General features: G+C 45.5%; 1 protein-coding gene across 1 annotated transcript in view; it reads left to right on the plus strand.

The window, feature by feature from the left end:
- Window positions 1–19,178, plus strand: part of LOC106593091 (uncharacterized) — a 43,816-nt gene extending 24,638 nt beyond the window's left edge. The window contains exons 7-12 of the mRNA XM_082972372.1: window positions 572–705; window positions 1,215–1,252; window positions 15,291–15,385; window positions 16,361–16,446; window positions 17,743–17,801; window positions 18,041–19,178. Of these exons, the coding sequence (XP_082828498.1) occupies window positions 572–705; window positions 1,215–1,252; window positions 15,291–15,385; window positions 16,361–16,446; window positions 17,743–17,801; window positions 18,041–18,155 (527 nt within the window). The 3' untranslated portion in view covers window positions 18,156–19,178. The remainder of the gene's footprint in view (window positions 1–571; window positions 706–1,214; window positions 1,253–15,290; window positions 15,386–16,360; window positions 16,447–17,742; window positions 17,802–18,040) is intronic.
- Window positions 19,179–26,639: the final 7,461 nt, after the last annotated feature.

Below are 26,639 nucleotides of genomic sequence, written 5' to 3' on the forward strand. Positions count from 1 at the left end.
TGCAGGCAGGGAAGGTGGATGATGGTTGCATGGATCTGAATCAACTGGACGTCAGACTTCAGTTTATGATTTGTTTTTCCTACTCACCTGTGTACCTGTGTAACTAACGATCGTCTGAAAGAGGGGACCAAGATGCAGCGTGGTTAGTGCTCATCATGAAATGTATTTACTGAGAACGCTTTTAGACGAAATTACAAAACGACCAACAGTTCCGTCAGGTGCAAAACACTAAACAGAAATAACTACCCACAAAAACCCAAAGGAAAACAGGCTGCCTAAGTATGGCTCCCAATCAGCGACAACGATGTACAGCTGTCCCTGATTGAGAGCCATACCAGGCCAAAACAAAGAAATACGAAAAACATAGAAAAAAAAAAAGGACATAGAATGCCCACCCAAATCACACCCTGACCAAACCTAAATAGAGACATTAAAAAAGGCTCTCTCAGGTCAGGGCGTGACAACCTACGCACCTGTGTACCTGTGACAGTAGGTGTGCCGATGGTTTGTTGTTGTTCTATGTAGACTAACCGCGAGTAACCTTGCATGTTGTTTCTCTCCCGTGTTCCAGGGACGGCTGGGAGCCTGGCAGCGTTGGACAGGAAGTCAGATACAATGTTTTTCAAGTCCCTCTCTGACCTGGACACCCAGCCTGTCCTGTTCATCCCAGACGTCAACTTCGGGCACCTGCAGAGGACTGGACAGGTGAGAGACACTTTTGGAGACAACGGTTAAACCAGCCACCGTGACACACAGACAAATGCATGAGTTAATAATGACCAGAATGATCCAGAATATCTCTATCATTTGGTAATGAAAGTGATTATCTTAGATACAATCTTACAGCGTGATTCATCTGTCTGTCTGTGTTGTCCACCCCTAGGTCTTTGCCTTGTGATTCATCTGTCTGTCTGTGTTGTCCACCCCTAGGTCTTTGCCTTGTGATTCATCTGTCTGTCTGTGTTGTCCACCCCTAGGTCTTTGCCTTGTGATTCATCTGTCTGTCTGTGTTGTCCACCTCTAGGTCTTTGCCTTGTGATTCATCTGTCTGTCTGTGTTGTCCACCCCTAGGTCTCTTTGCCTTGTGATTCATCTGTCTGTCTGTGTTGTCCACCCCTAGGTCTTTGCCTTGTGATTCGTCTGTCTGTCTGTGTTGTCCACCCCTAGGTCTTTGCCTTGTGATTCATCTGTCTGTCTGTGTTGTCCACCCCTAGGTCTTTGCCTTCAACACAGAGGAGATGGAGAGGGAAGGGTAAGTGTAGCTGTATAGTTCTAATAGAGGGAAGGGTAAGTGTAGCTGTATAGATGGGGAGGGAAGGGTAAGTGTAGCTGTATAGATGGAGAGGGAAGGGTAAGTGTAGCTGTATAGATGGAGAGGGAAGGGTAAGTGTAGCTGTATAGATGGGGAGGGAAGGGTAAGTGTAGCTGTATAGATGGAGAGGGAAGGGTAAGTGTAGCTGTATAGATGGAGAGGGAAGGGTAAGTGTAGCTGTTTAGATGGAGAGGGAAGGGTAAGTGTAGCTGTATAGATGGGGAGGGAAGGGTAAGTGTAGCTGTATAGATGGAGAGGGAAGGGTAAGTGTAGCTGTATAGATGGGGAGGGAAGGGTAAGTGTAGCTGTATAGATGGAGAGGGAAGGGTAAGTGTAGCTGTATAGATGGAGAGGGAAGGGTAAGTGTAGCTGTATAGATGGGGAGGGAAGGGTAAGTGTAGCTGTATAGATGGAGAGGGAAGGGTAAGTGTAGCTGTATAGATGGAGAGGGAAGGGTAAGTGTAGCTGTATAGATGGGAAGGGTAAGTGTAGCTGTATAGATGGAGAGGGAAGGGTAAGTGTAGCTGTATAGATGGAGAGGGAAGGGTAAGTGTAGCTGTATAGATGGAGAGGGAAGGGTAAGTGTAGCTGTTTAGATGGAGAGGGAAGGGTAAGTGTAGCTGTATAGATGGAGAGGGAAGGGTAAGTGTAGCTGTATAGTTCTAATAGAGGGAAGGGTAAGTGTAGCTGTATAGATGGAGAGGGAAGGGTAAGTGTAGCTGTATAGATGGGAAGGGTAAGTGTAGCTGTATAGATGGGGAGGGAAGGGTAAGTGTAGCTGTATAGATGGGAAGGGTAAGTGTAGCTGTATAGATGGGGAGGGAAGGGTAAGTGTAGCTGTATAGATGGAGAGGGAAGGGTAAGTGTAGCTGTATAGATGGAGAGGGAAGGGTAAGTGTAGCTGTATAGATGGAGAGGGAAGGGTAAGTGTAGCTGTATAGATGGAGAGGGAAGGGTAAGTGTAGCTGTTTAGATGGAGAGGGAAGGGTAAGTGTAGCTGTATAGATGGGGAGGGAAGGGTAAGTGTAGCTGTATAGATGGAGAGGGAAGGGTAAGTGTAGCTGTATAGATGGAGAGGGAAGGGTAAGTGTAGCTGTATAGATGGAGAGGGAAGGGTAAGTGTAGCTGTATAGATGGAGAGGGAAGGGTAAGTGTAGCTGTATAGATGGAGAGGGAAGGGTAAGTGTAGCTGTATAGATGGAGAGGGAAGGGTAAGTGTAGCTGTATAGATGGAGAGGGAAGGGTAAGTGTAGCTGTTTAGATGGAGAGGGAAGGGTAAGTGTAGCTGTATAGTTCTAATAGAGGGAAGGGTAAGTGTAGCTGTATAGATGGAGAGGGAAGGGTAAGTGTAGCTGTATAGATGGGGAGGGAAGGGTAAGTGTAGCTGTATAGATGGAGAGGGAAGGGTAAGTGTAGCTGTATAGATGGAGAGGGAAGGGTAAGTGTAGCTGTATAGATGGGAAGGGTAAGTGTAGCTGTATAGATGGAGAGGGAAGGGTAAGTGTAGCTGTATAGATGGAGAGGGAAGGGTAAGTGTAGCTGTATAGATGGGAAGGGTAAGTGTAGCTGTATAGATGGGAAGGGTAAGTGTAGCTGTATAGATGGAGAGGGAAGGGTAAGTGTAGCTGTATAGATGGAGAGGGAAGGGTAAGTGTAGCTGTATAGATGGAGAGGGAAGGGTAAGTGTAGCTGTTTAGATGGAGAGGGAAGGGTAAGTGTAGCTGTATAGATGGAGAGGGAAGGGTAAGTGTAGCTGTATAGATGGAGAGGGAAGGGTAAGTGTAGCTGTATAGATGGGGAGGGAAGGGTAAGTGTAGCTGTATAGATGGAGAGGGAAGGGTAAGTGTAGCTGTATAGATGGAGAGGGAAGGGTAAGTGTAGCTGTATAGATGGAGAGGGAAGGGTAAGTGTAGCTGTATAGATGGAGAGGGAAGGGTAAGTGTAGCTGTATAGATGGAGAGGGAAGGGTAAGTGTAGCTGTATAGATGGAGAGGGTAAGTGTAGCTGTATAGATGGAGAGGGAAGGGTAAGTGTAGCTGTATAGATGGAGAGGGAAGGGTAAGTGTAGCTGTATAGATGGGGAGGGAAGGGTAAGTGTAGCTGTATAGTTGGAGAGGGAAGGGTAAGTGTAGCTGTATAGATGGAGAGGGAAGGGTAAGTGTAGCTGTATAGATGGAGAGGGTAAGTGTAGCTGTATAGATGGAGAGGGAAGGGTAAGTGTAGCTGTTTAAATGGAGAGGGAAGGGTAAGTGTAGCTGTATAGATGGAGAGGGAAGGGTAAGTGTAGCTGTATAGATGGGGAGGGAAGGGTAAGTGTAGCTGTATAGATGGAGAGGGAAGGGTAAGTGTAGCTGTATAGATGGAGAGGGAAGGGTAAGTGTAGCTGTATAGATGGAGAGGGAAGGGTAAGTGTAGCTGTATAGATGGAGAGGGAAGGGTAAGTGTAGCTGTATAGATGGAGAGGGAAGGGTAAGTGTAGCTGTATAGATGGAGAGGGTAAGTGTAGCTGTATAGATGGAGAGGGAAGGGTAAGTGTAGCTGTATAGATGGAGAGGGAAGGGTAAGTGTAGCTGTATAGATGGGGAGGGAAGGGTAAGTGTAGCTGTATAGTTGGAGAGGGAAGGGTAAGTGTAGCTGTATAGATGGAGAGGGAAGGGTAAGTGTAGCTGTATAGATGGAGAGGGTAAGTGTAGCTGTATAGATGGAGAGGGAAGGGTAAGTGTAGCTGTTTAAATGGAGAGGGAAGGGTAAGTGTAGCTGTATAGATGGGGAGGGAAGGGTAAGTGTAGCTGTATAGATGGAGAGGGAAGGGTAAGTGTAGCTGTATAGTTCTAATAGAGGGAAGGGTAAGTGTAGCTGTATAGATGGAGAGGGAAGGGTAAGTGTAGCTGTATAGATGGGGAGGGAAGGGTAAGTGTAGCTGTATAGATGGAGAGGGAAGGGTAAGTGTAGCTGTATAGATGGAGAGGGAAGGGTAAGTGTAGCTGTATAGATGGAGAGGGAAGGGTAAGTGTAGCTGTATAGATGGAGAGGGAAGGGTAAGTGTAGCTGTATAGATGGAGAGGGAAGGGTAAGTGTAGCTGTATAGATGGAGAGGGAAGGGTAAGTGTAGCTGTATAGATGGAGAGGGAAGGGTAAGTGTAGCTGTATAGATGGGGAGGGAAGGGTAAGTGTAGCTGTATAGATGGAGAGGGAAGGGTAAGTGTAGCTGTTTAGATGGAGAGGGAAGGGTAAGTGTAGCTGTATAGATGGAGAGGGAAGGGTAAGTGTAGCTGTATAGATGGGAAGGGTAAGTGTAGCTGTATAGATGGGAAGGGTAAGTGTAGCTGTATAGATGGAGAGGGAAGGGTAAGTGTAGCTGTATAGATGGAGAGGGAAGGGTAAGTGTAGCTGTATAGATGGAGAGGGAAGGGTAAGTGTAGCTGTTTAGATGGAGAGGGAAGGGTAAGTGTAGCTGTATAGATGGGGAGGGAAGGGTAAGTGTAGCTGTATAGATGGAGAGGGAAGGGTAAGTGTAGCTGTATAGATGGAGAGGGAAGGGTAAGTGTAGCTGTATAGATGGAGAGGGAAGGGTAAGTGTAGCTGTATAGATGGAGAGGGAAGGGTAAGTGTAGCTGTATAGATGGAGAGGGAAGGGTAAGTGTAGCTGTATAGATGGAGAGGGAAGGGTAAGTGTAGCTGTATAGATGGAGAGGGAAGGGTAAGTGTAGCTGTATAGATGGAGAGGGAAGGGTAAGTGTAGCTGTATAGATGGAGAGGGAAGGGTAAGTGTAGCTGTATAGATGGGAAGGGTAAGTGTAGCTGTATAGATGTAGAGGGAAGGGTAAGTGTAGCTGTATAGATGGAGAGGGAAGGGTAAGTGTAGCTGTATAGATGGAGAGGGAAGGGTAAGTGTAGCTGTATAGATGGAGAGGGAAGGGTAAGTGTAGCTGTATAGTTCTAATAGAGAGGGAAGGGTAAGTGTAGCTGTATAAATGGAGAGGGAAGGGTAAGTGTAGCTGTATAGATGGAGAGGGAAGGGTAAGTGTAGCTGTATAGATGGAGAGGGAAGGGTAAGTGTAGCTGTATAGTTCTAATAGAGAGGGAAGGGTAAGTGTAGCTGTATAAATGGAGAGGGAAGGGTAAGTGTAGCTGTATAGATGGAGAGGGAAGGGTAAGTGTAGCTGTATAGATGGAGAGGGAAGGGTAAGTGTAGCTGTATAGATGGAGAGGGAAGGGTAAGTGTAGCTGTATAGATGGAGAGGGAAGGGTAAGTGTAGCTGTATAGATGGAGAGGGAAGGGTAAGTGTAGCTGTATAGATGGAGAGGGAAGGGTAAGTGTAGCTGTATAGATGGGAAGGGTAAGTGTAGCTGTATAGATGGAGAGGGAAGGGTAAGTGTAGCTGTATAGATGGAGAGGGAAGGGTAAGTGTAGCTGTATAGATGGAGAGGGAAGGGTAAGTGTAGCTGTATAGTTCTAATAGAGGGAAGGGTAAGTGTAGCTGTATAGATGGAGAGGGAAGGGTAAGTGTAGCTGTATAGATGGGGAGGGAAGGGTAAGTGTAGCTGTATAGATGGAGAGGGAAGGGTAAGTGTAGCTGTATAGATGGAGAGGGAAGGGTAAGTGTAGCTGTATAGATGGGAAGGGTAAGTGTAGCTGTATAGATGGAGAGGGAAGGGTAAGTGTAGCTGTATAGATGGAGAGGGAAGGGTAAGTGTAGCTGTATAGATGGGAAGGGTAAGTGTAGCTGTATAGATGGAGAGGGAAGGGTAAGTGTAGCTGTATAGATGGAGAGGGAAGGGTAAGTGTAGCTGTATAGATGGAGAGGGAAGGGTAAGTGTAGCTGTTTAGATGGAGAGGGAAGGGTAAGTGTAGCTGTATAGATGGAGAGGGAAGGGTAAGTGTAGCTGTATAGATGGGGAGGGAAGGGTAAGTGTAGCTGTATAGATGGAGAGGGAAGGGTAAGTGTAGCTGTATAGATGGGGAGGGAAGGGTAAGTGTAGCTGTATAGATGGAGAGGGAAGGGTAAGTGTAGCTGTATAGATGGAGAGGGAAGGGTAAGTGTAGCTGTATAGATGGAGAGGGAAGGGTAAGTGTAGCTGTATAGATGGAGAGGGAAGGGTAAGTGTAGCTGTATAGATGGGGAGGGAAGGGTAAGTGTAGCTGTATAGTTGGAGAGGGAAGGGTAAGTGTAGCTGTATAGATGGAGAGGGTAAGTGTAGCTGTATAGATGGAGAGGGAAGGGTAAGTGTAGCTGTATAGATGGAGAGGGAAGGGTAAGTGTAGCTGTATAGATGGAGAGGGAAGGGTAAGTGTAGCTGTATAGTTGGAGAGGGAAGGGTAAGTGTAGCTGTATAGATGGAGAGGGAAGGGTAAGTGTAGCTGTATAGTTCTAATAGAGGGAAGGGTAAGTGTAGCTGTATAGATGGAGAGGGAAGGGTAAGTGTAGCTGTATAGATGGGGAGGGAAGGGTAAGTGTAGCTGTATAGATGGAGAGGGAAGGGTAAGTGTAGCTGTATAGATGGAGAGGGAAGGGTAAGTGTAGCTGTATAGATGGAGAGGGAAGGGTAAGTGTAGCTGTATAGATGGGAAGGGTAAGTGTAGCTGTATAGATGGTGGAGGGAAGGGTAAGTGTAGCTGTATAGATGGAGAGGGAAGGGTAAGTGTAGCTGTTTAGATGGAGAGGGAAGGGTAAGTGTAGCTGTATAGATGGGAAGGGTAAGTGTAGCTGTATAGATGGGAAGGGTAAGTGTAGCTGTATAGATGGAGAGGGAAGGGTAAGTGTAGCTGTATAGATGGAGAGGGAAGGGTAAGTGTAGCTGTATAGATGGAGAGGGAAGGGTAAGTGTAGCTGTTTAGATGGAGAGGGAAGGGTAAGTGTAGCTGTATAGATGGGGAGGGAAGGGTAAGTGTAGCTGTATAGATGGAGAGGGAAGGGTAAGTGTAGCTGTATAGATGGAGAGGGAAGGGTAAGTGTAGCTGTATAGATGGAGAGGGAAGGGTAAGTGTAGCTGTATAGATGGAGAGGGAAGGGTAAGTGTAGCTGTATAGATGGAGAGGGAAGGGTAAGTGTAGCTGTATAGATGGAGAGGGAAGGGTAAGTGTAGCTGTATAGATGGGAAGGGTAAGTGTAGCTGTATAGATGTAGAGGGAAGGGTAAGTGTAGCTGTATAGATGGAGAGGGAAGGGTAAGTGTAGCTGTATAGATGGAGAGGGAAGGGTAAGTGTAGCTGTATAGATGGAGAGGGAAGGGTAAGTGTAGCTGTATAGATGGAGAGGGAAGGGTAAGTGTAGCTGTATAGATGGAGAGGGAAGGGTAAGTGTAGCTGTATAGATGGAGAGGGAAGGGTAAGTGTAGCTGTATAGATGGAGAGGGAAGGGTAAGTGTAGCTGTATAGATGGAGAGGGAAGGGTAAGTGTAGCTGTATAGATGGAGAGGGAAGGGTAAGTGTAGCTGTATAGATGGAGAGGGAAGGGTAAGTGTAGCTGTATAGATGGAGAGGGAAGGGTAAGTGTAGCTGTATAGATGGGGAGGGAAGGGTAAGTGTAGCTGTATAGATGGAGAGGGAAGGGTAAGTGTAGCTGTATAGATGGAGAGGGAAGGGTAAGTATAGCTGTATAGATGGGAAGGGTAAGTGTAGCTGTTTAAATGGAGAGGGAAGGGTAAGTGTAGCTGTATAGATGGGGAGGGAAGGGTAAGTGTAGCTGTATAGATGGAGAGGGAAGGGTAAGTGTAGCTGTATAGATGGAGAGGGAAGGGTAAGTGTAGCTGTATAGATGGAGAGGGAAGGGTAAGTGTAGCTGTATAGATGGGGAGGGAAGGGTAAGTGTAGCTGTATAGATGGAGAGGGAAGGGTAAGTGTAGCTGTATAGATGGAGAGGGAAGGGTAAGTGTAGCTGTATAGATGGGGAGGGAAGGGTAAGTGTAGCTGTATAGATGGAGAGGGAAGGGTAAGTGTAGCTGTATAGATGGAGAGGGAAGGGTAAGTGTAGCTGTATAGATGGAGAGGGAAGGGTAAGTGTAGCTGTATAGATGGAGAGGGAAGGGTAAGTGTAGCTGTATAGATGGAGAGGGAAGGGTAAGTGTAGCTGTATAGATAGAGAGGGAAGGGTAAGTGTAGCTGTATAGATGGAGAGGGAAGGGTAAGTGTAGCTGTATAGATGGAGAGGGAAGGGTAAGTGTAGCTGTATAGATGGAGAGGGAAGGGTAAGTGTAGCTGTATAGATGGAGAGGGAAGGGTAAGTGTAGCTGTATAGATGGGAAGGGTAAGTGTAGCTGTATAGATGTAGAGGGAAGGGTAAGTGTAGCTGTATAGATGGAGAGGGAAGGGTAAGTGTAGCTGTATAGATGGAGAGGGAAGGGTAAGTGTAGCTGTATAGATGGAGAGGGAAGGGTAAGTGTAGCTGTATAGATGGAGAGGGAAGGGTAAGTGTAGCTGTATAGATGGAGAGGGAAGGGTAAGTGTAGCTGTATAGATGGAGAGGGAAGGGTAAGTGTAGCTGTATAGATGGAGAGGGAAGGGTAAGTGTAGCTGTATAGTTCTAATAGAGGGAAGGGTAAGTGTAGCTGTATAGATGGAGAGGGAAGGGTAAGTGTAGCTGTATAGATGGAGAGGGAAGGGTAAGTGTAGCTGTATAGATGGGGAGGGAAGGGTAAGTGTAGCTGTATAGATGGAGAGGGAAGGGTAAGTGTAGCTGTATAGATGGGGAGGGAAGGGTAAGTGTAGCTGTATAGATGGAGAGGGAAGGGTAAGTGTAGCTGTATAGATGGAGAGGGAAGGGTAAGTGTAGCTGTATAGATGGAGAGGGAAGGGTAAGTGTAGCTGTATAGATGGAGAGGAAAGGGTAAGTGTAGCTGTATAGATGGAGAGGGAAGGGTAAGTGTAGCTGTATAGATGGAGAGGGAAGGGTAAGTGTAGCTGTATAGATGGAGAGGGAAGGGTAAGTGTAGCTGTATAGATGGAGAGGGAAGGGTAAGTGTAGCTGTATAGTTCTAATAGAGGGAAGGGTAAGTGTAGCTGTATAGATGGGGAGGGAAGGGTAAGTGTAGCTGTATAGATGGAGAGGAAAGGGTAAGTGTAGCTGTATAGATGGAGAGGGAAGGGTAAGTGTAGCTGTATAGATGGAGAGGGAAGGGTAAGTGTAGCTGTATAGATGGAGAGGGAAGGGTAAGTGTAGCTGTATAGTTGGAGAGGGAAGGGTAAGTGTAGCTGTTTAGATGGAGAGGGAAGGGTAAGTGTAGCTGTATAGATGGAGAGGGAAGGGTAAGTGTAGCTGTATAGATGGAGAGGGAAGGGTAAGTGTAGCTGTATAGATGGGAAGGGTAAGTGTAGCTGTATAGATGGAGAGGGAAGGGTAAGTGTAGCTGTATAGATGGAGAGGGAAGGGTAAGTGTAGCTGTATAGATGGAGAGGGAAGGGTAAGTGTAGCTGTATAGTTCTAATAGAGGGAAGGGTAAGTGTAGCTGTATAGATGGGGAGGGAAGGGTAAGTGTAGCTGTATAGATGGAGAGGGAAGGGTAAGTGTAGCTGTATAGATGGTGGAGGGAAGGGTAAGTGTAGCTGTATAGATGGGGAGGGAAGGGTAAGTGTAGCTGTATAGATGGGGAGGGAAGGGTAAGTGTAGCTGTATAGATGGAGAGGGAAGGGTAAGTGTAGCTGTATAGATAGAGAGGGAAGGGTAAGTGTAGCTGTATAGTTCTAATAGAGAGGGAAGGGTAAGTGTAGCTGTATAGATGGAGAGGGAAGGGTAAGTGTAGCTGTATAGATGGAGAGGGAAGGGTAAGTGTAGCTGTATAGATGGGGAGGGAAGGGTAAGTGTAGCTGTATAGATGGGAAGGGTAAGTGTAGCTGTATAGATGGAGAGGGAAGGGTAAGTGTAGCTGTATAGTTCTAATAGAGGGAAGGGTAAGTGTAGCTGTATAGATGGGGAGGGAAGGGTAAGTGTAGCTGTATAGATGGAGAGGGAAGGGTAAGTGTAGCTGTATAGATGGAGAGGGAAGGGTAAGTGTAGCTGTATAGATGGTGGAGGGAAGGGTAAGTGTAGCTGTATAGATGGAGAGGGAAGGGTAAGTGTAGCTGTATAGATGGAGAGGGAAGGGTAAGTGTAGCTGTATAGATGGAGAGGGAAGGGTAAGTGTAGCTGTATAGATGGAGAGGGAAGGGTAAGTGTAGCTGTATAGATGGAGAGGGAAGGGTAAGTGTAGCTGTATAGATGGAGAGGGAAGGGTAAGTGTAGCTGTATAGATGGAGAGGGAAGGGTAAGTGTAGCTGTATAGATGGAGAGGGAAGGGTAAGTGTAGCTGTATAGATGGAGAGGGAAGGGTAAGTGTAGCTGTATAGATGTAGAGGGAAGGGTAAGTGTAGCTGTATAGATGGAGAGGGAAGGGTAAGTGTCTGGCTACTCTACTGTAATACACCATACAGTAAGACTGGCTACTCTACTGTAATACACCATACAGACTGGCTACTCTACTATAATACACCATACAGTAAGACTGGCTACTCTACTGTAATACACCATACAGTAAGACTGGCTACTCTACTGTAATACACCATACAGTAAGACTGGCTACTCTACTGTAATACACCATACAGTAAGACTGGCTACTCTACTATAATACACCATACAGTTAGACTGGCTACTCTACTATAATACACCATACAGTAAGACTGGCTACTCTACTGTAATACACCATACAGTAAGGCTGGCTACTCTACTATAATACACCATACAGTAAGACTGGCTACTCTACTGTAATACACCATACAGTAAGGCTGGCTACTCTACTGTAATACACCATACAGTTAGACTGGCTACTCTACTGTAATACACCATACAGTAAGACTGGCTACTCTACTGTAAACACAGTCCAGTTCATAGTGAATGATGGCAGGTCCTACTGCCTGTAAACACACAGTCCAGTTCATAATGAATGATGACAGGTCCTACTGTAAACACACAGTCCAGTTCATAGTGAATGATGGCAGGTCCTACTGCCTGTAAACACACAGTCCAGTTCATAGTGAATGATGGCAGGTCCTACTGCCTGTAAACACACAGTCCAGTTCATAGTGAATGATGACAGGTCCTACTGCCTGTAAACACACAGTCCAGTTCATAGTGAATGATGGCAGGTCCTACTGCCTGTAAACACAGTCCAGTTCATAGTGAATGATGACAGGTCCTACTGCCTGTAAACACACAGTCCAGTTCATAGTGAATGATGGCAGGACCTACTGCCTGTAAACACACAGTCCAGTTCATAGTGAATGATGGCAGGTCCTACTGCCTGTAAACACAGTCCAGTTCATAGTGAATTATGACAGGCCCTACTGCCTGTAAACACACAGTCCAGTTCATAGTGAATTATGACAGGCCCTACTGCCTGTAAACACACAGTCCAGTTCATAGTGAATGATGGCAGGTCCTACTGCCTGTAAACACACAGTCCAGTTCATAGTGAATGATAACAGGTCCTACTGCCTGTAAACACAGTCCAGTTCATAGTGAATGATGGCAGGTCCTACTGCCTGTAAACACAGTCCAGTTCATAGTGAATGATGGCAGGTCCTACTGCCTGTAAACACACAGTCCAGTTCATAGTGAATGATAACAGGTCCTACTGCCTGTAAACACAGTCCAGTTCATAGTGAATGATGACAGGTCCTACTGTAAACACACAGTCCAGTTCATAGTGAATGATGGCAGGTCCTACTGTAAACACACAGTCCAGTTCATAGTGAATGATGGCAGGTCCTACTGCCTGTAAACACACAGTCCAGTTCATAGTGAATGATGGCAGGTCCTACTGCCTGTAAACACACAGTCCAGTTCATAGTGAATGATGACAGGTCCTACTGCCTGTAAACACACAGTCCAGTTCATAGTGAATGATGGCAGGTCCTACTGCCTGTAAACACACAGTCCAGTTCATAGTGAATGATGACAGGCTTGTGTGGCATATGGCTAATTTGCATATAGACCTACTGTAGCTCTGATTGGCTATGAACCACCGGTCTGCAGTAGACTCCGGTCCTGGACAAGACAGATATTTTTATTAAGGTTTATTTACTGCAGTGTCTTAATTGTCCAAACGCACGACCACTTTCTCACTCTACATTCACAAAACCTTACTCTACGTCATTCCCAAACACTCTATGAATTTATGAAAAGGTTAAAATGACCATATCTAAGTGCTCGCTTGACAGAAAATATTAAAAACAGGTGTCGTAGTCTTCCTGGGGTTGTACACGAACACATTTTAATAAGATTTCATGTAGGAGAGAGGGTTGGAGAGAGGGTAGAAGAGAGGAGGGTAGGAGAGAGGAGGGTAGGAGAGAGGAGGGTAGGGGAGAGGAGGGTAGGAGAGAGGGTAGGAGAGAGGAGGGTAGGAGAGGGTAGGAGAGAGGAGGGTAGGAGAGAGGAGGGTAGGAGAGAGGGTAGGAGAGAGGGTAGGAGAGAGGAGGGTAGGAGAGGGTAGGAGAGAGGAGGGTAGGAGAGAGGAGGGTAGGAGAGAGGAGGGTAGGAGAGAGGGTAGGAGAGAGGGTAGGAGAGAGGAGGGTAGGAGAGAGGAGGGTAGGAGAGAGGAGGGTAGGAGAGAGGGTAGGAGAGAGGGTAGGAGAGAGGAGGGTAGGAGATGGGTAGGAGAGAGGAGGGTAGGAGAGAGGGTAGGAGAGAGGGCAGGAGAGAGGGTTGGAGAGAGGGTAGGCGAGAGGAGGGTAGGAGAGGGTAGGAGAGAGGAGGGTAGGAGAGAGGGCAGGAGAGAGGGTATGAGAGAGGGTAGGAGAGAGGAGGGTAGGAGAGGGTAGGAGAGAGGGCAGAAGAGAGGGTAGGAGAGAGGGTAGAAGAGAGGAGGGTAGGAGAGAGGAGGGTAGGAGAGAGGGTAGAAGAGAGGAGGGTAGGGGAGAAGGGTTGGAGAGAGGGTAGGAGAGAGGGTAGGAGAGAGGGCAGGAGAGAGGGTTGGAGAGAGGGTAGGAGAGAGGGTTGGAGAGAGGGTAGGAGAGAGGGTAGGAGAGAGGGCAGGAGAGAGGGTTGGAGAGAGGGTAGGAGAGAGGAGGGTAGGAGAGAGGGTTGGAGAGAGGGTAGGAGAGAGAGGGTAGGAGAGAGGGCAGGAGAGAGGGTTGGAGAGAGGGTAGGAGAGAGGAGGGTAGGAGAGGGTAGGAGAGAGGAGGGCAGGAGAGAGGGTATGAGAGAGGGTAGTAGAGAGGAGGGTAGGAGAGGGTAGGAGAGAGGGCAGAAGAGAGGGTAGGAGAGAGGGTTGGAGAGAGGGTAGGAGAGAGGGTTGGAGAGAGGGTAGGAGAGAGGGGGGTAGGGGAGAGGAGGGTAGGAGAGAGGGTAGGAGAGAGGAGGGTAGGAGAGGGTAGGAGAGAGGAGGGTAGGAGAGAGGAGGGTAGGAGAGAGGGTAGGAGAGAGGGTAGGAGAGAGGAGGGTAGGAGAGGGTAGGAGAGAGGAGGGTAGGAGAGAGGAGGGTAGGAGAGAGGAGGGTAGGAGAGAGGGTAGGAGAGAGGGTAGGAGAGAGGAGGGTAGGAAAGAGGAGGGTAGGAGAGAGGAGGGTAGGAGAGAGGGTAGGAGAGAGGGTAGGAGAGAGGAGGGTAGGAGAGAGGGTAGGAGAGAGGAGGGTAGGAGAGAGGGTAGGAGAGAGGGCAGGAGAGAGGGTTGGAGAGAGGGTAGGCGAGAGGAGGGTAGGAGAGGGTAGGAGAGAGGAGGGTAGGAGAGAGGGCAGGAGAGAGGGTATGAGAGAGGGTAGGAGAGAGGAGGGTAGGAGAGGGTAGGAGAGAGGGCAGAAGAGAGGGTAGGAGAGAGGGTAGAAGAGAGGAGGGTAGGAGAGAGGAGGGTAGGAGAGAGGGTAGAAGAGAGGAGGGTAGGGGAGAAGGGTTGGAGAGAGGGTAGGAGAGAGGGTAGGAGAGAGGGCAGGAGAGAGGGTTGGAGAGAGGGTAGGAGAGAGGGTTGGAGAGAGGGTAGGAGAGAGGGTAGGAGAGAGGGCAGGAGAGAGGGTTGGAGAGAGGGTAGGAGAGAGGAGGGTAGGAGAGAGGGTTGGAGAGAGGGTAGGAGAGAGAGGGTAGGAGAGAGGGCAGGAGAGAGGGTTGGAGAGAGGGTAGGAGAGAGGAGGGTAGGAGAGGGTAGGAGAGAGGAGGGCAGGAGAGAGGGTATGAGAGAGGGTAGTAGAGAGGAGGGTAGGAGAGGGTAGGAGAGAGGGCAGAAGAGAGGGTAGGAGAGAGGGTTGGAGAGAGGGTAGGAGAGAGGGTTGGAGAGAGGGTAGGAGAGAGGGTTGTAGACAGGGTAGGAGAGAGGGTTGGAGAGAGGGTAGGAGAGAGGGTAGGAGAGAGGGTAGGAGAGAAGGTAGGAGAGAAGGGTAGGAGAGAGGAGGGTAGTAGAGGGTAGGAGAGAGGAGGGTAGGAGAGAGGGTAGGAGAGAAGGGTAGTAGTGAGGAGGGTTGGAGAGAAGTGTAGCAGAGAGGGTAGCAGAGAAGGTAGGAGAGAGGGTAGGAGAGAGGGTTGGAGAGGGTAGGAGAAAGGAGAGTATGAGAGAGGGGTAGGAGAGAGGGGTTGGAGAGAGGGTAGGAGAGAGGGTTGGATAGAGAGGGTCGGAGAGAGGGTCGGAGAGAGGGCAGGAGAGAGGGCAGGAGAGAGGGCAGGAGAGAGGGCAGGAGAGAGGGTTGGATAGAGAGGGTAGGAGAAATATCAAATCCACACATTCCAGTGGCTGCTTCGATAAGCTGCCGTGTGTTTCCATGGAGACGTAATGGCCACGTTTCCATGGTGACATAATGGCCACGTTCTGATGTAGGTCTCTATTTAAAACAGCGTGTAATGAAATCCTCCTCAATGCTGTGACTATTTCTCACTAGTTGGTCTGCATTTACAGCGTTTAAAGGACTGATGAGGAGTTAGAGCTGCTGGATTTGGCTGCTGTTTAAAACCCTTAAATGGGATCCTATTATCCTATCCTATCCTGTTGGCTGTTCGTTCCCACTGTTGATGTCTTCCTGTGTTTCAGGGGCGTCGCGATGAAGAGGGTGGCACGGCCTGATGAGGAGCACGTCTGTTCGCCTCCTCCTGCCAAACACTTCAAACCAGAAACCCGGAAGAGAGGTGGGTGGTTGTCATAACGACAGTCACGTCTCCCTGTCTACAGGGAACATCAGTCACGTCTCCCTGTCTACAGGGAACATCAGTCACGTCTCCTCTCTACAGGGAACATCAGTCACGTCTCCTCTCTGCAGGGAACATCAGTCACGTCTCCTCTCTACAGGGAACATCAGTCACGTCTCCTCTCTACAGGGAACATCAGTCACGTCTCCTCTCTACAGGGAACATCAGTCACGTCTCCTCTCTGCAGGGAACATCAGTCACGTCTCCTCTCTACAGGGAACATCAGTCACGTCTCCTCTCTACAGGGAACATCAGTCACGTCTCCTCTCTGCAGGGAACATCAGTCACGTCTCCTCTCTACAGGGAACATCAGTCACGTCTCCTCTCTGCAGGGAACATCAGTCACGTCTCCTCTCTACAGGGAACATCAGTCACGTCTCCTCTCTACAGGGAACATCAGTCACGTCTCCTCTCTACAGGGAACATCAGTCACGTCTCCTCTCTACAGGGAACATCAGTCACGTCTCCTCTCTACAGGGAACATCAGTCACGTCTCCTCTCTACAGGGAACATCAGTCACGTCTCCTCTCTGCAGGGAACATCAGTCACGTCTCCTCTCTACAGGGAACATCAGTCACGTCTCCTCTCTACAGGGAACATCAGTCACGTCTCCTCTCTACAGGGAACATCAGTCACGTCTACAGGGAACATCAGTCACGTCTCCTCTCTACAGGGAACATCAGTCACGTCTCCTCTCTACAGGGAACATCAGTCACGTCTCCTCTCTACAGGGAACATCAGTCACGTCTCCTCTCTACAGGGAACATCAGTCACGTCTCCTGTAATAAAGAAAATGTCCATATTTGTTTCAAGCCTAGTCAAATGACATCTGAATTGGTTTTCTGTAAATCAACAAACTAACTGTGTCCAGCCCTATTGACCATAATACGTCCTCTCTATTCCCCGTGTCTACAGTCCTGCTGTATGTGAGGAAGGAATCAGATGAGGTGTTTGATGCTCTGATGTTGAAGTCTCCCACTCTGATGGCCTTGCTGGAAGCAGTAAGTACAACAAAAAAATATAATCGCAACACGCAACAATAGTAAACATATTTCCGAGTTACAGTTCATATCAGGAAATCAGTCAATTGAAATTAATTAATTAGGCCGTAATCTATGGATTTCACATGACTGGGATTACAGGATATGAATCTGTTGGTCAGAGATACCTTAATAATGAGGTAGGGGGCGTGGATCAGAAAACCGGTCAGTATCTGGTGTGACCACCATTCGCCTCATGCGGCGCGACACATCTCCTTCGCATAGAGTTGATCAGGCTGTTGATTGGGGCCTGAGGAATGTTTTTATTGTTCATTTTTCTCCCATATGTCCTGGTATCCAATTGGTAGTTACAGTCTTGTCCCATCGCTGCAACTCCAGTACGGACTCGGGAGAGGCGAAGGTCGAGAGCAGTGCGTCCTCCGAAAACACGACCCAACCAAGCCGCACTGCTTCTTGACACAACGCTGCCCGCTTAACCCGGAAGCCGGCCGCACCAATGTGTCGGAGGAAACACCGTACACCTGGTGATGGTGTCAGCGTGCACTGCGCCCGGCCCGCCACAGGAGTCGCTAGAGCGCGGTGGGACAAGAACATCCCTGCCGGACAAACCCGCCCCTAACCCGGACGACGCCGGGCAAATTGTGCGCCGCCCCATGGGTCTCCCGGTCACGGCCGGCTGCGACAGAGCCTGGACTCGAACCAGGATCTGTAGTGGCACAGCCTTAGACCACTGCGCCACCCGGGAGATGTGGTCTATGGAATGTCGTCCCACTCCTCTTCAATGGCTGTGCGAAGTTGCTGGATATTGGCGGGAACTGGAACATCCAGAGCATCCCAAACATGCTCAATGGGTGACATGTCTGGTGAGTATGCAGGCCATGGAAGAACTGGGACATTTTCAGCTTCCAGGAATTGTGTACAGATCCTTGTGACATGGGGCAGTGCTTTATCATGCTGAAACATGAGGTGATGGAGGAGGACGAACGGCACGACAACGGGGCCTCAGGATCTCATCACGGTATCTCTGCGTATTCAAATTGCCATCGGATAAAATGCAGTTGATTTCGTTGTCCGTAGCTTACGCCTGGTCCATACCATAACCCCACCTCCACCATGGGGCCCATACCATAACTCTATGGGACATTTCTGGGATCTTTTATTTCAGCTCATGAAACATGAGACCAACACTTTACATGTTGTGTTTATATTTCTGTTCAGTGTTGATACACTGGAAACCAGGATAACTGTAATAAAACCGGCCACGTATCGTGACATCCTCTGTAACTGTTTTCACAGATCTCAGAGAAGTATGGAGTACCCCGCGAGAATACCAAGATCTACCAGAACAACAGAGGGTGAGTCATTCCAGAACAACAGAGGGTGAGTCGTTCCAGAACAACAGAGGGTGAGTCGTTCCAGAACAACAGAGGGTGAGTCATTCCAGAACAACAGAGGGTGAGTCGTTCCAGAACAACAGAGGGCGAGTCGTTCCAGAACAACAGAGGGCGAGTCATTCCTCTATGCTTGTACAAATGTTTTTTAAATGTAATTTTTTTTTCTTATGAAATGAGAACCTTTTTCTTCTCTCCCTCAGGATCCTGGTGAACATGAATGACAGTATCATAGACCACTATTCCAACGAGGACACCTTCACCCTGTCCATCGAGAGGTCAGCGGACTGCTTCCGGGTCACGCTGGCAGAGATCTGACCCTTCGTGAGGGAGTAGGGGCCTCACTGGACGGCACCCACACCTCAGAGCCAATGCTGGACGCCAAGGCTCCCGCTCCAGACGGTGGATGGGATACCTGCGTTGTTCAGTAGTTAATCGGCTCAACCCCCCCCAATAGCTCCCCCTGCTGGTGGAGACTGGGACTCCAGTGGGACATTAGGGGCTCTGATCTGCCTCTCTCTCTCTCTCCAGCATGGTTCCATTAGCTTCCTCCCAGTTAGTGCCTTCTGAACGTAATCCTCACCCCCAACCTCCCATCTCGCCTGGGCTCCTGACATCTCTGTGACTGAGAGGAAATGACATCTCTGTGACTGAGAGGAAATTACATCTCTGTGACTGAGAGGAAATTACATCTCTTGTGACTGAGAGGAAATGACATCTCTTGTGACTGAGAGGAAATGACATCTCTGTGACCGAGAGGAAATGACATCTCTGTGACCGAGAGGAAATGACATCTCTGTGACCGAGAGGAAATGACATCTCTTGTGACTGAGAGGAAATGACATCTCTTGTGACTGAGAGGAAATGACATCTCTTGTGACTGAGAGGAAATGACATCTCTGTGACTGAGAGGAAATTACATCTCTTGTGACTGAGAGGAAGTAACGCCGAACAAAACGCAGAGTCCCAAATGGTACAGAGCCCATTAAAGCTGAGGCTTCAAAGCCCTGCTGCTTTTAAAGTCCAGTCAACAACTGTTCTCGTAGAAGCACTCAACAAGACTGATTCATATTGTTTTATAGGAGATTTTATTGGATATTTTATCAACGATACAAAAACATACAGATACAAACGACGACGTAGTGACCCCTTATCCCCCACCCCTATATCCCTCCTCCCCACCCCTATATCCCTCCTCCCCACCCCTATATCCCTCCTCCCCACCCCTATATCCCTCCTCCCCAGACCCACTATCCCCCACCCCTATATCCCTCCTCCCCACCCCTATATCCCTCCTCCCCACCCCTATATCCCTCCTCCCCACCCCTATATCCCTCCTCCCCACCCCTATATCCCTCCTCCCCACCCCTATATCACTCCTCCCCACCCCTATATCCCTCCTCCCCAGACCCACTATCCCCCACCCTATATCCCTCCTCCCCACCCCTATATCCCTCCTCCCCACCCCTATATCCCTCCTCCCCAGACCCACTATCCCCCACCCCTATATCCCTCCTCCCCACCCCTATATCCCTCCTCCCCACCCCTATATCCCTCCTCCCCAGACCCACTATCCCCCACCCTATATCCCTCCTCCCCACCCCTATATCCCTCCTCCCCACCCCTATATCCCTCCTCCCCACCCCTATATCCCTCCTCCCCACCCCTATATCCCTCCTCCCCAGACCCACCCCTATATCCCTCCTCCCCACCCCTATATCCCTCCTCCCCACCCCTATATCCCTCCTCCCCACCCCTATATCCCTCCTCCCCACCCCTATATCCCTCCTCCCCAGACCCACTATCCCCCACCCCTATATCCCTCCTCCCCACCCCTATATCCCTCCTCCCCACCCCTATATCCCTCCTCCCCACCCCTATATCCCTCCTCCCCACCCCTATATCCCTCCTCCCCAGACCCACTATCCCCCACCCCTATATCCCTCCTCCCCAGACCCACTATCCCCCACCCCTATATCCCTCCTCCCCAGACCCACTATCCTCCACCCCTATATCCCTCCTCCCCACCCCTATATCCCTCCTCCCCACCCCTATATCCCTCCTCCCCACCCCTATATCCCTCCTCCCCAGACCCACCCCTATATCCCTCCTCCCCACCCCTATATCCCTCCTCCCCACCCCTATATCCCTCCTCCCCACCCCTATATCCCTCCTCCCCAGACCCACTATCCCCCACCCCTATATCCCTCCTCCCCACCCCTATATCCCTCCTCCCCACCCCTATATCCCTCCTCCCCACCCCTATATCCCTCCTCCCCACCCCTATATCCCTCCTCCCCAGACCCACTATCCCCCACCCTATATCCCTCCTCCCCACCCCTATATTTTTTGTCTCTTGTATAAAACATTTTAAACATTAAATTTATACTGGATTAAGCGTACGTTCTCATGAACTGTAATCTCTTCAGTTATGTTCCATCATTCCCTCCGTCTTGTGCCGACATCAGTTCTTCTTAAAGCTCGTTTCCAGTAGTTCATATTTCTATCTAAAAGAGATAGTCAGTTGGATAGGATCTCTGTAAGTTTTTGTATAGCTGACCTATATATGAATATCATTTTCTCTTCTCAAATAGGATTCCCTTCAAGATGGCTCTCATGTCCACAATATTTAAACATTGAAATTCTCTGATGTAAAACGTTTAAGTTGGATGTACAGTATTTGAAAATATCTACATTGGTCAGTCCAAAATGGCTTTTTTTTTTTTTTACTGCAGTCATGGAAATAAATGTATTTCTTATTATCAAGTCATTTATGGTTTCTATGCCTTTAGTCTCCCCATGTGGACCCATTTATCAGTGGATTGTGAAAAGCTATCCAAGGATTGTTCCAGAAGGGTGTGTTTTTCTAGGGAGGGATATTGGTTCTTCTAGAATACGTTTCATTTTCTTCCATATTGTTATTAACAGTGTTCCATATTGTTATAGTGTTCCATATTGTTACAGTGTTCTATAGTGTTCCATATTGTTACAGTGTTCCATATTGTTTTAGTGTTCTATAGTGTTCCATATTGTTACAGTGTTCCATATTGTTTTAGTGTTCTATAGTGTTCCATATTGTTACAGTGTTCCATATTGTTACAGTGTTCTATAGTGTTCCATATTGTTATAGTGTTCCATATTGTTACAGTGTTCTATAGTGTTCCATATTGTTACAGTGTTCCATATTGTTAAAGTGTTCCATATTGTTACAGTGTTCCATATTGTTACAGTGTTCCATATTGTTACAGTGTTCCATATTGTTAGTGTTCCATATTGTTACAGTGTTCCATATTGTTAGTGTTCCATATTGTTAGGGTTCCATATTGTTTTAGTGTTCTATAGTGTTCCATATTGTTACAGTGTTCCATATTTTTAGTGTTCTATAGTGTTCCATATTGTTAGTGTTCCATATTGTTATAGTGTTCCATATTGTTACAGTGTTCCATATTGTTACAGTGTTCTATAGTGTTCCATATTGTTAGTGTTCTATAGTGTTCCATATTGTTACAGTGTTCCATATTGTTAGTGTTCCATATTGTTAACAGTGTTCTATAGTGTTCCATATTGTTAGTGTTCCATATTGTTTTAGTGTTCTATAGTGTTCCATATTGTTAGTGTTCCATATTGTTACAGTGTTCTATAGTGTTCCATATTGTTACAGTGTTCCATATTGTTTTAGTGTTCTATAGTGTTCCATATTGTTACAGTGTTCCATATTGTTTTAGTGTTCTATAGTGTTCCATATTGTTACAGTGTTCCATATTGTTACAGTGTTCTATAGTGTTCCATATTGTTATAGTGTTCCATATTGTTACAGTGTTCTATAGTGTTCCATATTGTTACAGTGTTCCATATTGTTAAAGTGTTCCATATTGTTACAGTGTTCCATATTGTTACAGTGTTCCATATTGTTACAGTGTTCCATATTGTTAGTGTTCCATATTGTTACAGTGTTCCATATTGTTAGTGTTCCATATTGTTAGGGTTCCATATTGTTTTAGTGTTCTATAGTGTTCCATATTGTTACAGTGTTCCATATTTTTAGTGTTCTATAGTGTTCCATATGGTTAGTGTTCCATATTGTTATAGTGTTCCATATTGTTACAGTGTTCTATAGTGTTCCATATTGTTAGTGTTCTATAGTGTTCCATATTGTTACAGTGTTCCATATTGTTACAGTGTTCCATATTGTTAGTGTTCCATATTGTTAACAGTGTTCTATAGTGTTCCATATTGTTAGTGTTCCATATTGTTTTAGTGTTCTATAGTGTTCCATATTGTTAGTGTTCCATATTGTTACAGTGTTCTATAGTGTTCCATATTGTTATAGTGTTCCATATTGTTAACAGTGTTCTATAGTGTTCCATATTGTTACAGTGTTCCATATTGTTTTAGTGTTCTATATTGTTAGTGTTCTATAGTGTTCCATATTGTTACAGTGTTCCATATTGTTACAGTGTTCTTAACTATGAAGTTTTTGATGTTTTAGTGTTCCATATTGTTACAGTGTTCTATAGTGTTCCATATTGTTACACTGTTCCATATTGTTAGTGTTCTATAGTGTTCCATATTGTTACAGTGTTCCATATTGTTAGTGTTCCATATTGTTAGTGTTCTATAGTGTTCCATATTGTTACAGTGTTCCATATTGTTACAGTGTTCCATATCGTTTTAGTGTTCTATAGTGTTCCATATTGTTATAGTGTTCTATAGTGTTACATATTGTTTTAGTGTTCTATAGTGTTCCATATTGTTACCGTGTTCCATATTGTTATAGTGTTCTATAGTGTTCCATATTGTTAGTGTTCCATATTGTTACAGTGTTCCATATTGTTTTAGTGTTCCATATTGTTACCGTGTTCCATATTGTTACAGTGTTCCATATTGTTAGTGTTCTATAGTGTTACATATTGTTACAGTGTTCCATATTGTTACAGTGTTCCATATTGTTACAGTGTTCCATATTGTTTTAGTGTTCTATAGTGTTCCATATTGTTACAGTGTTCCATATTGTTACAGTGTTCCATATTGTTTAAGTGTTCTATAGTGTTACATATTGTTACAGTGTTCCATATTGTTAGTGTTCTATAGTGTTCCATATTGTTACAGTGTTCCATATTGTTAGTGTTCTATAGTGTTCCATATTGTTACAGTGTTCCATATTGTTACAGTGTTCCATATCGTTTTAGTGTTCTATAGTGTTCCATATTGTTACAGTGTTCTATAGTGTTCCATATCGTTTTAGTGTTCTATAGTGTTCCATTTTGTTAGTGTTCCATATTGTTATAGTGTTCTATAGTGTTCCATATTGTTACAGTGTTCCATATTGTTTAAGTGTTCTATAGTGTTACATATTGTTACAGTGTTACATATTGTTAGTGTTCTATAGTGTTCCATATTGTTACAGTGTTCCATATTGTTAGTGTTCTATAGTGTTCCATATTGTTACAGTGTTCCATATTGTTACAGTGTTCCATATCGTTTTAGTGTTCTATAGTGTTCCATATTGTTACAGTGTTCTATAGTGTTCCATATCGTTTTAGTGTTCTATAGTGTTCCATTTTGTTAGTGTTCCATATTGTTATAGTGTTCTATAGTGTTCCATATTGTTACAGTGTTCTATAGTGTTCTATAGTGTTCCATATTGTTGATGTTTTCAGCTTTATCCTGTGAAAACAGACGCGTATAAATATTCTGGGGATGAGCATGTTCTTCAGTATTTACCCGTTGTTCCTCTTTAGTGGATTTAACTTTAAAGAAGTGTTTCACGATGGTGCAGTTTGAAAACAGCCAATCAGAGTTTGATGTATTTTTACACCAGGATGTTGAACTAAACAGACCCAGTTTGCCAGGTCTTTTCTGATTGGATAACCGCTCTCCTTTATTTACTGAGAATGACAACAGATACAAAAAAAAAACCCTCCCCAGTGAAATCCTCATTTTGTTGTCCAGGCTTTTCAAACATTTCTTTAGGATCAAACAGGAAATTGTCCACAACCAGTGAGGAGATAATCAAACACAGCGATGTTTCTAACTCTGATGACTGTCCTGGTTTGATGCATATTTATTAATCAATCATATCTCTTCCTCTTGTGTATAATCGCCTCATCGCACCGCGAAGACTGTTTACGCCGTCTGGGGATAATGACCAGATCAACAGCAATCTGAGCATTTGGGAACTTCACAGAATCTATTGGAACAAACCATTTCCTGTGTTCAAAACCGAATTTGCTTCATTTATTTTGGGAGCAAGTGGGTTGGTGTGTCTTACCAACGGGAATGGACTAGTCTTCTCCAGTTCAGTAGTTAGATATGATATTAGCTGATGTGGACTAGTCTTCTCCAGTTCAGTAGTTAGATATATTAGCTGATGTGGACTAGTCTTCTCCAGTTCAGTAGTTAGATATGATATTATCTGATGTGGACTAGTCTTCTCCAGTTCAGTAGTTAGATATGATATTAGCTGATGTGGACTAGTCTTCTATAGTTCAGTAGTTAGATATGATATTAGCTGATGTGGACTAGTCTTCAATAGTTCAGTAGTTAGATATGATATTAGCTGATGTGGACTAGTCTTCTCCAGTTCAGTAGTTAGATATGATATTAGCTGATGTGGACTAGTCTTCTCCAGATCAGTAGTTAGATATGATATTATCTGATGTGGACTAGTCTTCTCCAGTTCAGTAGTTAGATATGATATCTGATGTGGACTAGTCTTCTCCAGTTCAGTAGTTAGATATGATATTAGCTGATGTGGACTAGTCTTCTCCAGTTCAGTAGTTAGATATGATATTATCTGATGTGGACTAGTCTTCTCCAGTTCAGTAGTTAGATATGATATTAGCTGATGTGGACTAGTCTTCTCCAGTTCAGTAGTTAGATATGATATTAGCTGATGTGGACTAGTCTTCTCCAGTTCAGTAGTTAGATATGATATTAGCTGATGTGGACTAGTCTTCTCCAGTTCAGTAGTTAGATATGATATTAGCTGATGTGGACTAGTCTTCTCCAGTTCAGTAGTTAGATATGATATTAGCTGATGTGGACTAGTCTTCTCCAGTTCAGTAGTTAGATATGATATTAGCTGATGTGGACTAGTCTTCTCCAGTTCAGTAGTTAGATATGATATTATCTGATGTGGACTAGTCTTCTCCAGATCAGTAGTTAGATCTGATATTAGCTGATGTGGACTAGTCTTCTCCAGTTCAGTAGTTAGATCTGATATTAGCTGATGTGGACTAGTCTTCTCCAGTTCAGTAGTTAGATATGATATTAGCTGATGTGGACTAGTCTTCTATAGTTCAGTAGTTAGATATGATATTAGCTGATGTGGACTAGTCTTCAATAGTTCAGTAGTTAGATATGATATTATCTGATGTGGACTAGTCTTCTCCAGTTCAGTAGTTAGATATGATATTAGCTGATGTGGACTAGTCTTCTATAGTTCAGTAGTTAGATATGATATTAGCTGATGTGGACTAGTCTTCTCCAGTTCAGTAGTTAGATATGATATTAGCTGATGTGGACTAGTCTTCTCCAGTTCAGTAGTTAGATATGATATTAGCTGATGTGGACTAGTCTTCTCCAGTTCAGTAGTTAGATATGATATTAGCTGATGTGGACTAGTCTTCTCCAGTTCAGTAGTTAGATATGATATTATCTGATGTGGACTAGTCTTCTCCAGTTCAGTAGTTAGATATGATATTATCTGATGTGGACTAGTCTTCTCCAGTTCAGTAGTTAGATATGATATTAGCTGATGTGGACTAGTCTTCTCCAGTTCAGTAGTTAGATATGATATTAGCTGATGTGGACTAGTCTTCTCCAGTTCAGTAGTTAGATATGATATTATCTGATGTGGCCTAGTCTTCTCCAGTTCAGTAGTTAGATATGATATTAGCTGATGTGGACTAGTCTTCTATAGTTCAGTAGTTAGATATGATATTAGCTGATGTGGACTAGTCTTCAATAGTTCAGTAGTTAGATATGATATTATCTGATGTGGACTAGTCTTCTCTAGTTCAGTAGTTAGATATGATATTAGCTGATGTGGACTAGTCTTCTATAGTTCAGTAGTTAGATATGATATTAGCTGATGTGGACTAGTCTTCTCCAGTTCAGTAGTTAGATATGATATTAGCTGATGTGGACTAGTCTTCTCCAGTTCAGATGTTAGATATGATATTAGCTGATGTGGACTAGTCTACTCCAGTTCAGTAGTTAGATATGATATTATCTGATGTGGACTAGTCTTCTCCAGTTCAGTAGTTAGATATGATATTAGCTGATGTGGACTAGTCTTCTCCAGTTCAGTAGTTAGATATGATATTAGCTGATGTGGACTAGTCTTCTCCAGTTCAGTAGTTAGATATATTATCTGATGTGGACTAGTCTTCTCCAGTTCAGTAGTTAGATATGATATTAGCTGATGTGGACTAGTCTTCGATAGTTCAGTAGTTAGATATGATATTAGCTGATGTGGACTAGTCTTCTCCAGTTCAGTAGTTAGATATGATATTAGCTGATGTGGACTAGTCTTCTATAGTTCAGTAGTTAGATATGATATTAGCTGATGTGGACTAGTCTTCAATAGTTCAGTAGTTAGATATGATATTAGCTGATGTGGACTAGTCTTCTCCAGTTCAGTAGTTAGATATGATATTAGCTGATGTGGACTAGTCTTCTCCAGATCAGTAGTTAGATATGATATTATCTGATGTGGACTAGTCTTCTCCAGTTCAGTAGTTAGATATGATATCTGATGTGGACTAGTCTTCTCCAGTTCAGTAGTTAGATATGATA

Source organism: Salmo salar, unplaced genomic scaffold (genome assembly GCF_965601325.2).
Source record: "Salmo salar unplaced genomic scaffold, fSalSal1 ptg000681l, whole genome shotgun sequence".
Taxonomy (NCBI): domain Eukaryota; kingdom Metazoa; phylum Chordata; class Actinopteri; order Salmoniformes; family Salmonidae; genus Salmo; species Salmo salar.